Source organism: Eucyclogobius newberryi, unplaced genomic scaffold (genome assembly GCF_026437365.1).
Source record: "Eucyclogobius newberryi isolate DKJ021-1_F unplaced genomic scaffold, fEucNew1.0.hap1 SCAF_17, whole genome shotgun sequence".
NCBI lineage: Eukaryota > Metazoa > Chordata > Actinopteri > Gobiiformes > Gobiidae > Eucyclogobius > Eucyclogobius newberryi.
The window spans coordinates 30,473,309-30,486,997 of NW_027315801.1; the positions used below are offsets into that span (position 1 = coordinate 30,473,309).

The following is a 13,689-nucleotide window of genomic DNA, read 5'->3' on the forward strand; positions in this document are numbered from 1 at the left end:
ATGTCTAACTATTATGTCAAGAAGTAAATCACAATCACAGTAAAATATTTTATTAAAAAGATAGTTACATTTCCAAAACTCATTTAACTGATTTGAACATGTTTGGAACAGTTGGTTTGGCTTTTGGAGAATAAAAACCTGACGGGGCGAGAGAAACTGTTACAGAGCAGCATCTTTAAAGACTTCTTTGATGGGATGCAATGTAATATTTGAGAAAACCTTTAATAATTACGGTATTTGATGCCACACTTCTGTTCAGTATAAAATAGGTCACAGTGGGGCATGGAATGAGATTGGGATTTAAATTGACCTGTTATGTGAATATTTATAATCTAATCTTCCAGTTAAATGTAAGGCAATCTGTGAAGACATTAACATACAGACCCTTAAATGCTTTGCCTGACCAGCCAGTCCCTTCTACACTCTGAACAATATTGTCAAAGCGTTTGGTCTTAACCTTAAAATATCACAAAATAAGACAAATCAAGAGAGGCTGAGAAATGATAATCACTGAGATAGTTATTGACAATTGCATCTTACTGTATTTGTTTATTTGATAGGGGTTTATGGTAGGTATACAGTCAGTTGTGAAGCTCAAATACAAACTTGAGACTAGGATTTATATACCACTCGCATTTAGATCTGATGTCAGAAAACCGTTGAAAGTGTATTTATGGTTGTCCTGCCGCATAAATTCCAGAATTATGAACATTCTGATGACATGAGTGTTTTAGAGAGTCTATTCTTTAAATGGAATCGGCCCAATTGCAATTAAATTATAGTTTTTTATATTAAGATCAAACTAATTTAACTTGCTGCAAAGTTAGAGAGAGCTACTTAAAAATAATTTCTGTAATTTTATGCAATTTAACCCTGATTTTGGCATGAAAATATTCCCTTTTATTGCAACATATCAACATCATATAATAATCGCAGACTTGTTGTCATGAGTCCCATCAACATCTGTGCTATTGCAGTCTTAAGAGAAATAAATACATTGCATAGGTCAAAAAAACTTCAACTGGAGAGAAAAGATTAAATGGATGGACACAGTGCCAGCTGCGAGGAGGGACGAGGAGGGACGAGGAGGGACGAGGAGGGACGAGGAGGACAGAGATTGTGACTTTTCAATCATTTCGAACACAAATGGACATTTATCCGACAGAACGAGGTACAGAAAATAATTGCTTCCCAGATTTTAGGGAACCACAAAACAAGAATGAATTTGTCATAGAGTTTCAAATAGCTTAAAATCATTGCTAATCACGTTACACTATAAAAATAAATCCCTCTTTGTAAAATAAGGCATAAAAAACTATAAAACGTCTTGGCAAACTTTCAAAATATAAAACTGAAAAAATATGTCATGGCCAATACAATATTTCTTGGTCGCTGATCTTGGAACATTTTCTAAGTAACACAAGTAAAAAAAAAATATCTTGAATGACAATTAAATTAAATAAAAGATGAAAAGTTTGTGTTTGGTGAAATTGCTTGAAGCCAAAAGAGGTTCATGGCATCGACTGAAACTACGGAATGCTTTTATTTATCTGTATTACTTGAGAACTGTTCATTTTGATTGTCGTACCATTGCTCTACCAATCTGAAGGCATTTACTGAATTATGATGAGTAAATATGTAATAGTGACTGACCTACAGTGGATCGGTCTTTACATTGAGGTCCAGTGGTTCCCAACCTGGGGAAAGGACCACCAGGCCCCCGGGGGGCTTCTCTCAGCATCACTGATTTGAGTGAGGTTTTCAAGAGGGCAAACTATACCAAAAGGTACGTTTAAAAAGGAAGGGTTTTCCAGAAACTTTCCGTGTACGTTTACGAGCAAAGTCCTGTGTCTGTCCTAATCAAAAATAGACTGCATTGTTGTCGTTCCCATCGTCAGCGGTTACCCAGCTTAATGATGGAAGTATAATAGAGTTTGTTGTTGAAAATATATATGAAGGTCCTTTGTTTATATCTGAAGTGCAGACGCTGTGCTGAGCGTTAGCACCAACTCTCCTGTTTAAGGTGGAGGGGAAAAAAACACATTAAATGCATATTATTGTGTACATCTTCAGAAAAGTGTTGATTTAGCTCACCCTGGACCTCTTCATTTGTTATGCTGGTACGAGTAGGTTGTGTGTTCTGTTGGTGTCTCGATGGACCCGGGTTGTTGTTCCTGATACAAGCAACAGATTAAAGTAGGTTCTTAACACATGTTTGTTCATCTTTAGACAGACGCCATTACCTCCACTGAGATGTCTGTGGCCTGCACTTGTGTGGCGTACTGGGGCATGTATGACCCCTGCATAGAGTTAGCAGGCACATACTGGAGAAATAAACAAACCATAAATGAAGTTAGAGTCAAAAATTAAGTTATAGTTCATGACAAACTCCAAAATTATACTCAATTGACAATAATATTTTTTTTCAAAAGGAATCAATCATATGTAAGATTATAAACGATCTAATGATCTAACTGTGTCCCTAGATACGAGGTCAGGATGTTCAAATCAAACACGGCTTTTACTGATAACAATTTGAATACTGATTTATTGTTGCGTTTATGTGTTTTGATTCAGCAGATGCCCCGAGTGAGTCAGTGCTAGTGCAGCCTCTGCAGGAACTCTGCAGGTTCTGAGCTGAGCAGGAGTCATGGCCTGTTAGAGCGCTGACCACCCCGGTCCAGACTCAGCTGTGACTGTAGTTCCTTTTTTAAAACAGTAAGGGCCCATGTACCCACGATTCTATTAAGAACTGATATGAATTGGAACAACTCAATCCATTCACTGGGCTTAGGACCATCATGTAACAGTGCTCTGAATGTCAGTGTAAAGTACTTTAAACATTTCAGTCTAGATAAAAGCAGAGATTACTGACAGTGCCATTGGTGCCCACAGAGAGGTGACTGAGCTGCTGTGCCAGGGGCCCCATCACTGAGGCCGGCTGGAGGGACATCGTGTGGTCCATTCCTGGAGTCAACACTGCACTCTTACAAAAATAAAAAAAACATGAAGGTTAGACAACGCTGTCAACATAAAAACTAAGAATAGTTTTAAGTGCATATGACAGGTTCGACCACACATTTGATTAAACATAGTCAACATCATTGTATTTAAAGGTTTTACTGCTTATTTTTCTCCAGGTTTTACTATTCTGGTGACGTTTATAATGTGACTTCCTGGTTGGACATGACACAGGTAGAAGTAATTTCAAAACTGTTACCTAGCAACCAACTGTAAACAAAACAAGGGCCAAAATCCATATATCGGTAAACTACACTACAGTACCGTAATGATTTAACTAATAAAAATACTAGATAACACCATTATTTTGTTAAAGGATTATTTGAACTGTTGGTTGCGTGTCATTTCTCCCTGCATTTTGGATGGATGTCACTTATTAGACGTTTTAGAACATAATTAGACAAACGAGAACCTGTCAGATGCACTGTAAGGCTTTAGAATACTTACTGTTTGTGGCATGATGTACGACTGGTGTATCCACGAGGGGTTGTGTACCTGGTAGGGTGACACGGGGGGATGCATGTACGGAGAGAGAGAAGCTCCAAGCATCCGATTCGGGGCGATACTGTAGGGAGCAGCGTAGAAACTGAAAAAAGAAAAAAACAGATTGTACGAGATGACGGGTGGCGGCTACAGGACTGTTTAATGAAATAAAAACTGACCCGTTCTGAAAGGCGGTGGTTGGGTCATATGTCAGAGTCATTCCTCCCTAGGGAAATAACACAACCAACAGAGTAGAGCAAGGGTCAACAGAGGCCATCGCCAAATAGTGTTGCATAATAAAGTGCCGCTGTTAGCAGAGTTATTAGAACATTAATAATTCAAACTCACACTGTCCCCATTTCGAGTCCAGGCCCGACCAGGCTGCAGATACTTCCCTTGGCTCTGTCTCTTCTTCTGGCCACCATCAGCAAATTTACATAACAACGGCTCCGGAGGAACTGGGGAATTTTGTTACAATATGTTTTATTTACGTTATAACATTGCATATGAGTATAAAACGTTTTTTTTTAAAACTGACCTGGCATTCCCGGAGGTGTTTTGATGTATCTCCCATTAAAATGTTGAATAATGGCCTCGCATTTTTCTGTCGACTCCATTCTGAATAAAACATTAGACGTTTGAATGAGCAGTTTGTTCAAGCTCTTAACGCCGCCACTAGAGGGCGCATTTTAGCAGAACAAGGAAATACATCCTTTCATTTATGACACCACTGGTGAATTTAGCACATCATATTGATAATGTCATTGCTCTAGCTTTGCAGTTTCTTGCCCGTACGATAGAATTTAAATCAGATTCATGATTAAACTTGTCTCCATGGACATACTATTGTTTGGCACTAAACGTAGCAATTCATTTTACAAACTGAGACGTCTCGCCTCTCCACAGATATGACTTGGCAGTGCCCCCTTGCTGCATAGTGCAACTTTAGAAACAAATAGAGATAACTTTTTAAACCTCAATTTACCAGGATTTCTAACTAATGATGTAATTTCACGTCTGTGTTTTTAAATGAACATGTGTTATATGATGTGCACCTGGCAAAGCCGACTCCGCGGCTGGTTCCGTTTGCGTCGCGCAGGATCCGTGTGGAAATAGCTTGACTGAAAGGCTTCAGCAGGCTCTCCAGCTCCAGCTCGTCCATGCACGGCGGCAGGTTTGAGATGTACAGGTTGGTGGGGTCTTGTTCCTGTTGCTGAAACATATCGTCAGGGTGATTAATAAGCTTCTAATCCAATCCAATCCACTTTATTTATATAGCACGATTTATATAACCAGAGGGTTCCAAAGTGCTTCACAGCAAGGTAAAAGACAGGCAAAAATAGGATAAAAGTAATAAAATATAAAAACAAAATCAAATAGAAAATTAAATCAAACAAACACACTAAAATCAATGGAATAAAAATAAACAAAATAAAATAAATAAAAAGGTGCTGCCCTCCCAACACATATAAAACATACAATCAACATACTACATTGAGTTAAAAGCCAGAGAAAACAGATGGGTTTTAAGAAGCGATTTAAAAAGAGGCAGTGAGGAGGCTTTTCTTATGGGGAGTGGCAGTTTGTTCCACAGTTTTGGAGCTGCCACTGCAAAGGCTCGTTCACCTAAAACAGTTACACGTCTTTATACCGCAGTCAGTGACAATTACAGTGCTAACTAGTGTGTATAAGTTATTCTGCGTTCATGTGGTGCTCGGGTGCTCAGGTTTCCGGGGTGAGAGTTGGAATTCCATGTTCTTTTTATCTCGGAAAGTTCTAATTTTGATGTCACCTCTTTAACAGCCTTTAATAGAGCTTTAATAGAGCTAGAACAAATCCTTTGCTAGTTATTAGTTTTGTAAAATGTCCTACAGTTTTTACTTACACTATATCTTAACGTTGATTAAACAGTAGTGTGTTATGTTCAGTCTGTTGCTCTTATGATATGGATAATAACTCACTGTAAACCCCTAAATGTAGTAATGTCTCAAATGTTTAAGATAAATGAACAAAACTGCTGATTTCTGTCCGTCTCAGCGTTCATGTGCATTTCTCCACTCTCAGTTTGACCTTTCGTGTTATTGTGTGCAAACCCCTCTAAGATTCGATTAGGCAGTTAAGACATTTAGGATTGAATACATCTCAGCCAAAACCCTGCCCTTCACTCACAACATTTTGAACATTTATAAATTCAGAGCCACAGGATCTTGTGAGTCTTCCTCATTGTCTTTAGCACATGCGGCGTGAGTGCAGATGTGATTAAAACATGTAAATGCAGTTTCCATGTGCTGAATAATGTATGCAGCCTTTAGAGAAGGTGTTATATCTACTGCATAGCTTTAAATGGCCCTATAACGGCTCATGGAGACGGGGACAAATAAAAGGGATATTGTTCATGTAGTATAGTGAGATAATATAATATGATATATAGTAATATAAAAGATCAGTTTCGGTCTTTCTTTAAATAACAGAAACGTCTTCCTGCCGCTCAGTGTGACATCCTCACAGTCTTGAAATAGCAGTGTTCTTCACAAACACACTTGATCACATGAACACCAGCCAGCTCAGTCTAGCAGCAACTGGTTGTTTGTTTCTACTCACCTACCCCCAACTTCACCCTCCCACATTCAGCAGCAGAAGTGTCAGGGGCAAAACCCAGGGATGAAACGTGGGCGCTGTTTGCAAAGGGCATGAGTAAGACGTGATTTGGTCCGGAGTGATGTAACCAAAATCAACCACCCTTTTGCATAGAACACTGCGCCATTGGGAGAGTGCTATAATCTTGCTCAGGCCAGAGAGGTGCCTGTGTGGCATGAAGTGAGCTTGTTGACAGGGCGGGTGGCTGAGTCCCTGCTCACCGAGGAGCTGCTCAGACACTGAGTCAGAAGCCACAAGGGAGAACAGACACGTTCTTTGTGCAGGAGCAGAGCACGAGCCCTTTAGGACACACTCCCTGAGCTCTGCTTCTATGAGGACATGCAAGCACATACAGTGACCTGGGCACCTCACACCGCTTACCAAAGGCAAAACTGATTATTTATTGTCTCTTTCTGTCAGGGCTCTTACCTTGGCCATCTGGGCCTGGATGCCGACTGTCTTCAGAGCTGTCACTGCCTTCTGAGCAGAGCATGCGCTGTCAAAGTCCACAAAGCCATAACCTACAGGGGAACAGACAACAACACATGATGCACTGAGAGACACAGGCTTTATGTGGAGATTAGCTTGTTTTTGACATCACAAATTGAAATTGAAATACATGTTTAAACTATTTGGACAATGGGAATGATAATAGCATATGGAGAAAAAAATGTTGTATGTTTTGAAAGAGTCCAATTGAGTTTTTACCTTTACATTTGTTTGTAGTTTTGTCAAGGATAGACTTTGTAGAGACTATTTTTCCATACCTGGGATAAAAAGGCATTATGTTAAAGTTCAGTCGCTACATTATGAAGACAAGAAAATATCTATAAATATATTTTAAATAGAGACTTTAAAAAAGCAAATCTTACAACATGCAGCACAATCAGCATTAACAAATTAAATAAGCAAAATAAGTGTATTATTTTTCTTTCACCTAAATACCAATACATTAAAAACTCATCATCAACAGAAACAGAACCATGGACTGAATCTAGTCTAGAAACTGCAGAAGTTACACAAGGCAAAGTTTAGACGAATGCTGTGCAGCAGAGTCTATCAGTCTCCAGCTCCCCAGGCATGCACATGCAATGTAATCTGATACTCCTCTTCTTATTAAATCCAATGCTTGCCCCTGCTCACAAACTACGATTCAGCTGCAACACATAAATCATACCAATGGAAAACAAGTTCAACTATTTACTATACTGCAAAAAGACTATAACAATGGAGTATTGAAGCAATTCTGCAGATTTGTATCTCCAAATCATCATGAATCAGCCAACATCCTCTTGATTAAATTCAGTAATGTTTTATTTCTTTTTTCACGATTGGTGTGCATTTGTCCAAGCAAAGTTCCATCTGTGCAATTCATTAATGACTGTGCAAGTCATTAATGCAGAAGCTATCCAATTCTTGAGATTGTGCTCTTAAGGACTCGAGTTCTCACTTGTGTGCGAGGCTACAACATTCATTAAACCGTCCAGGCCTTGTCTGACCACTGACCGCGAACAAGGCACAAAGCAAGACAAGACAGCATCAACACCAACTTCAAGTGCAAGACATGGGCAGCCACCACCCAGCCCACCCAGCCCACCCAGCCCATCTAACCCACTACATCACACATAGGTCCAAGCATGTGGGGGAAGGGATCGAGATGTGGACAATTGCAGTTGAACTTGCGTAAAGTCTGAGTAATCCTTCGACCCTTTTATACCTCCCAAGTCCAAGCTTTCCCTATTAACTGTAACTTAATACTGCATTAGGTCTTCAACCATTACACTATAATGGACTTCACTAGAATACATATTTCATGCAGTGATTTTATCTGCAGAAATATGAGAAGTTCCCCCATAGAACACCACCTGACACACTCAAACCCTGGACACAAACCTGTCTCCTCCCCCTCTGGTTCTGACGCCCCCTCCCCTCCCCTCTCCTACCCTCCCCTCCCCTCTCCTACCCTCCCCGCCCCGCTCATGCCATTGCCCTTGTTTGTCTTTCCTTTTCCCCTGGGCTCACCATTTCCTGTCGGGCTGGGCCTCATGTGAGCCATATCTTCCAGACAGCTGTAAATTCAATGGCCTCTCCCTACATCAGTCCCTAATTCATTTTAGGCTACTCACTTTTCCCTCTTTCTTCTCCAGCTGTCTCTTTCTTTTTAGAGTCTCCTGGTTCTCATTGCAGGCCTCCCATATTCCAGTAGGAAATCCAGAACACTGGTCTGAGCCATGTTTGTTTGATGTGTAAATAAAAGAATACAGCTGTTTGATGTTCAGCACAGATGAAGTTGAGCTGCCCTACATTTTTTAAAATAAGAATGGTTGGTTGGGATTATATTTGTTTCTATAATGTATGTGTGTGTTTACAATGCAGCATGCACAAGGGCTGCAACAATTAATTAAAAATAAATGCAAAATAAATACAAAATAAATACAAAATAAAATAAATAAATACAAAATAAATACAAAATAAAATAAATAAATAAATAAATACAAAATAAAATAAATAAATAAAAATAAATAAACAAATAAAAAATATAATAATCTGGACTATTCAGACTCTAAAACATAACAAATATAGTGGCATAGTAAAAATGTCATTCATTGTAAATATTCCCTATCCAGATGCCTTAAGTCTCCATATCGCAAATCTTATTTAATTTTGAAAATGTATCAGAATTTTGTACATGTGGACCGCTCTAAAGAGTTTTCAAATGAACTAAAAACATTAAACATTAGGCACGCCCCTTTAATACTGTAAGACTTGGGGTGAAACTTACGGCTGACATAGTTTGACCAGATCGTGGTCTGTGGTGGCTGGATGCAGTCCCCTGATGTACAGGTTGGTTTTGCTCAGCTGCTCTCCGCTGCTGCTGATACTGCTGCTGTTACTGCTGCTGTTACTGCTGCTGTTACTGCGGGGGGTGGAGCTCGCACTGGTGGTGTTACTGGGGCTTGGGGAAGGCATGTGATGGTTGGAAGGGGACATGAGCACCTGCTGAAAAGATCATAGACACATATGTTTATTTAATGGACTCAAACAACGTACACAGAAACAGTTCACTACCATAGGCTTATAATAATAACTATGTCAGAACACAAGTGTGCAGATGTGCCTGGAGCTTTGCCACCATTATGAATTATGAATTAGAATACTGTGGATCGTGGTATTCTTTTAACCCGCTTAGAGCAACATGTGGGAATCAGAGGCACAACACTAAAAATGTTCCAGTCCTATCTGACAGACAGAACCTTTTCTATACAGCTAGGACAGTTCTCCTCAGCTGTATCAGGTTTAAAGTGTGGTGGGCCCCAAATAAGTATATTGGGCCCTTTGGGATTCATGTTCGAGAGTCATAACATTGCCTACCATTGTTACGCTGATTATGTGCAAATGTACAAGCCAAACCAAACTAGTAGCTCTGTACAAACTCTTGTTGATGTTACGTGAGAGGTTCAAGAATGGATGGTGATTAAGTAAAAAATCCTCCTCTAGCAACCTTAATGTTGTTGTTGACAGCTATTTTAAATTTGATAAATAGATTAATGCCATTCTCAAATCAAGTTTTTAATCACTTAAAGGTTCTCGCCAAAGTAAAATTACATTCTTACATTCCGTGCCCTCCATGCTTTCGTGACCTCACGGCTCAATTACTGCAGCAGAATGCAGCAACCTGCCTTTTAACTGGCATAAAGTGCAGGGGACGCATCACTCCTGTTCTATAATCCCTGTACATTTTATATTCTATCAAATCTAGAATCTATTTGTTAATTATTATGTTTGTTTTTCTCAATTGCATGGCACCTTATTTATTTGATTTCTTCCAGCCCCATGTTCCATCTAAAGTCCTGCGCTCACAGACCAGCCTCTCCAGGTTTTCCCCAGGACCAGGTTTAAGACCAGAGGGGCCTTTTCTGTTGTAGGACTGCACAGAACATCACTTTAGCACTGTAAATCCCTGCTCAAGATGCACTTTTTCTCTTTGTCGTTTGACTCCAGATAAGTAGCAGTAGTAGTAGTAGTAGTAGTAGTAGTAGTAGTAGTACTATAACTACTACTACTACTACTAGTAGTAGTAGTAGTAGTAGTAGTGGGCTTCGGTCCTACTGCTTTGCATGAATGACATGCAAGGCTGTGATACTATCGTGTACATTTCTTTTTTTTGAGGCTTTACTTTACAGGACAGTTGTAGAGAGGGGAGAGACATTCAGCAAACGGACACTCCCCTGAGTGGTAGAGACCCCCCCTTATCCACTGCATCACTGGGGAAGAACACTATCATGTATGATTTCATGATAAATCGTGTCATTTTGAGATAGTTTTCATGCCATACAGCACAACATTATAATATATACAGCACGACATTATAATATATACAGCACGACATTATAATATATACAGCACGACATTATAATATATACAGCACAACATTATAATATATACAGCACGACATTATAATATATACAGCACGACATTATAATATATACAGCACGACATTATAATATATACAGCACAACATTATAATATATACAGCACAACATTATAATATATACAGCACAACATACAGCACGACATTATAATATATACAGCACGACATTATAATATATACAGCACGACATTATAATATATACAGCACAACATACAGCACGACATTATAATATATACAGCACGACATTATAATATATACAGCACGACATTATAATATATACAGCACGACATTATAATATATACAGCACAACATACAGCACGACATTATAATATATACAGCACAACATTATAATATATACAGCACGACATTATAATATATACAGCACGACATTATAATATATACAGCACAACATTATAATATATACAGCACAACATACAGCACGACATTATAATATATACAGCACAACATTATAATATATACAGCACAACATTATAATATATACAGCACAACATTATAATATATACAGCACAACATTATAATATATACAGCACAACATTATAATATATACAGCACAACATTATAATATATACAGCACAACATACAGCACGACATTATAATATATACAGCACAACATTATAATATATACAGCACGACATTATAATATATACAGCACGACATTATAATATATACAGCACAACATTATAATATATACAGCACAACATTATAATATATACAGCACAACATACAGCACGACATTATAATATATACAGCACAACATTATAATATATACAGCACGACATTATAATATATACAGCACGACATTATAATATATACAGCACAACATTATAATATATACAGCACAACATTATAATATATACAGCACAACATTATAATATATACAGCACGACATTATAATATATACAGCACGACATTATAATATATACAGCACAACATTATAATACAGCCAAAGGAACCACATTTAAATGGAGACAAACTCCAGGCCAAGAAAGAATGAGGTTTGTGCCAGCCTGCTCACACAAGAATGTTTTCAGTACAATAAAACCTCCAAATTGAAAAAGAAAAAATAACTTTTTATTTTGGTCTATTGAGAGTTTTGTTTTAATTCATATTTCATTAAACTGACCACTATGATTGGAGATAGCATCCATTGTGAACTCCCTCTCTTTGAAGTTCAAGGGGCATGAATGTTTTAATGGGTGTGTAAATTAATATTGACCCTCAGCTACAAATAGTGTCCATATTTTGGAATTATGCATATGCAATAGACCAGGAACGCCTTTGTTTTTTGACCCATTCAAATATTAAAATATCCTGACAAACAGAATACTGAAAAACACATCAGGGCCCATTTTTCCAAATTTACAAAAATAAAATCATGTATTATAAGAGGAATTCTTCTTCTGATCACAGTCAGTTTTCCCACACACACAAAAACCCAAACATGCACAAAGATACATTAAATGTGGTGCCAAAGTTGATTAAGTCTTCACTCAGCAATGCCTCAGGAATGTGCTTCTCTATGTGAAGTCAACTCTGACAGCCAAGAATCCAGGTATGTGAACATACAAGAGGAAACAGAGCCAGAGGGAGTTAATCGAAAGCAGAGGGAGCAGGAGGAGGGGCACTCTTCCCTCCTTTGCCTACTTTCTCCCAGTTAAAGACGACTCGTTGCAAGATTCACAAGTTTTTCTGTTATTTTATGGTAATGTTGACATAAGGTCAAGGGAAACCTCCTTTAGACAATGTTAATGTTTAAGGTTTGTTGAAAAGCCCACCTTTGACAGTAAAATTCCAAGAATTCCAGATCATTAATTTAAGTAATTTGAATTCCAGCCAACCATGAAGCAGAGAGGGGGAAACAGCAGTGAAAATAAAGAAAGGTGCTGGGATCAAACAATGAACCAAAGAATGATGTGCCATTTACCTTGTAAAGTTGCAAGTTTAGTTGAAATGATTTACTTAAAGGAAGGTTTTGATAGAGCGGACAATGTCTTACATCCTCAGTAGTGGAGGATGAAGGGGTGGGGCCCCGGGCCAGGGGACATTGCACAGCTATAGCTATGCTTTGTTGAGTTAAAATCTAAACCATAACCAACAACCTTGGCGCAAATGTGTCACGCTAAATATAAACTTTCTTTAATAGTTGGAGATGAGGGTTTCATTTGAAAGTCTGGAACAGCACGCGCCGGTTCAGCGGCTCAATCTCTAACTGTAGAGGCAGAATAAAGAGGCGAGTGCCAGCTTCGCCCACAACAACAAAACTCCACATTCAGGGTTTAATAGCGACACTAAAGTGACTTTAAACGTTTGCTCTGATCCACTCTCACGGACATTCCAGATGAAACACTCGAGCTCACAACAAGACAAACACAATCGTATGATGAAACAAGGTGGTCTTGCAAGAATAAAGGATTAAAAAGGGTTGCGTTACCTTCCTGATGTTTCTGTCGGTGAAGCCGTTGTACGGGCTCATTCCGGTCCTTGGCAGAACTGAGAGCAGCATTTTACACCGCGTTATGTCCGGAGCAGCGGAGACGAGTCAGCTGACGTCACCCAGGGAGTGAGTCCAGGAACAGGAGCAGCGCAGGAGCGTGTACTTCCATGTACTTCCATGTACTTCCATGTGCAGGGAGAGCAGCGCAGGAGCGTGTACTTCCATGTACTTCCATGTACTTCCATGTACTTCCATGTGCAGGGAGAGCAGCGCAGGAGCGTGTACTTCCATGTACTTCCATGTACTTCCATGTGCAGGGAGAGCAGCGCAGGAGCGTGAGACTTCCATGTACTTCCATGTACTTCCATGTACTTCCATGTGCAGGAATAGAAGAGCAGGAGCATTATACTTCCATGTACTTCCATGTACCTCCATGTACTTCCATGTACTTCCATGTGCAGGGAGAGCAGCGCAGGAGCATTATACTTCCATGTACTTCCATGTACTTCCATGTACAGGAACAGGAGCAGCGCAGGAGCATGATACTTCCATGTACTTCCATGTACTTCCAAGTACTTCCATGTACTTCCATGTGCAGGAACAGCAGAGCAGGAGCATTATACTTCCATGTACTTCCATGTGCAGGAACAGCAGTGCAGGA

General features: G+C 39.1%; 1 protein-coding gene across 1 annotated transcript; it reads right to left on the reverse strand.

Annotated features, from left to right (window-relative positions):
• Nucleotides 1–34: 34 nt before the first annotated feature.
• Nucleotides 35–13,122, reverse strand: LOC140363396 (RNA-binding motif, single-stranded-interacting protein 2-like). The gene is made up of 13 exons (XM_072449923.1): nt 13,026–13,122; nt 8,924–9,141; nt 6,850–6,908; nt 6,571–6,662; nt 4,560–4,717; nt 4,043–4,122; nt 3,853–3,962; nt 3,684–3,730; nt 3,469–3,607; nt 2,876–2,986; nt 2,244–2,324; nt 2,095–2,174; nt 35–2,014 (listed from the first exon to the last, which is right to left on the reverse strand). The coding sequence occupies exons 1-12, from the start codon at nt 13,095–13,097 to the stop codon at nt 2,106–2,108; spliced, it is 1,236 nt and encodes a 411-aa protein (XP_072306024.1). The 5' UTR covers nt 13,098–13,122; the 3' UTR covers nt 35–2,014; nt 2,095–2,105.
• Nucleotides 13,123–13,689: the final 567 nt, after the last annotated feature.

Excerpts from the sequence above, each read along its gene's own strand:
- LOC140363396 (XM_072449923.1), bottom strand. The coding sequence starts at position 13,097 with ATGCTGCTCTCAGTTCTGCCAAGGACCGGAATGAGCCCGTACAACGGC. Across the intron at positions 3,608-3,683 it reads ACCACCGCCTTTCAGAACGG|TTTCTACGCTGCTCCCTACA; the intron begins GTCAGTTTTTAT and ends TTCTTTTTTCAG. Across the intron at positions 2,175-2,243 it reads CCACAGACATCTCAGTGGAG|GAACAACAACCCGGGTCCAT; the intron begins GTAATGGCGTCT and ends TGCTTGTATCAG.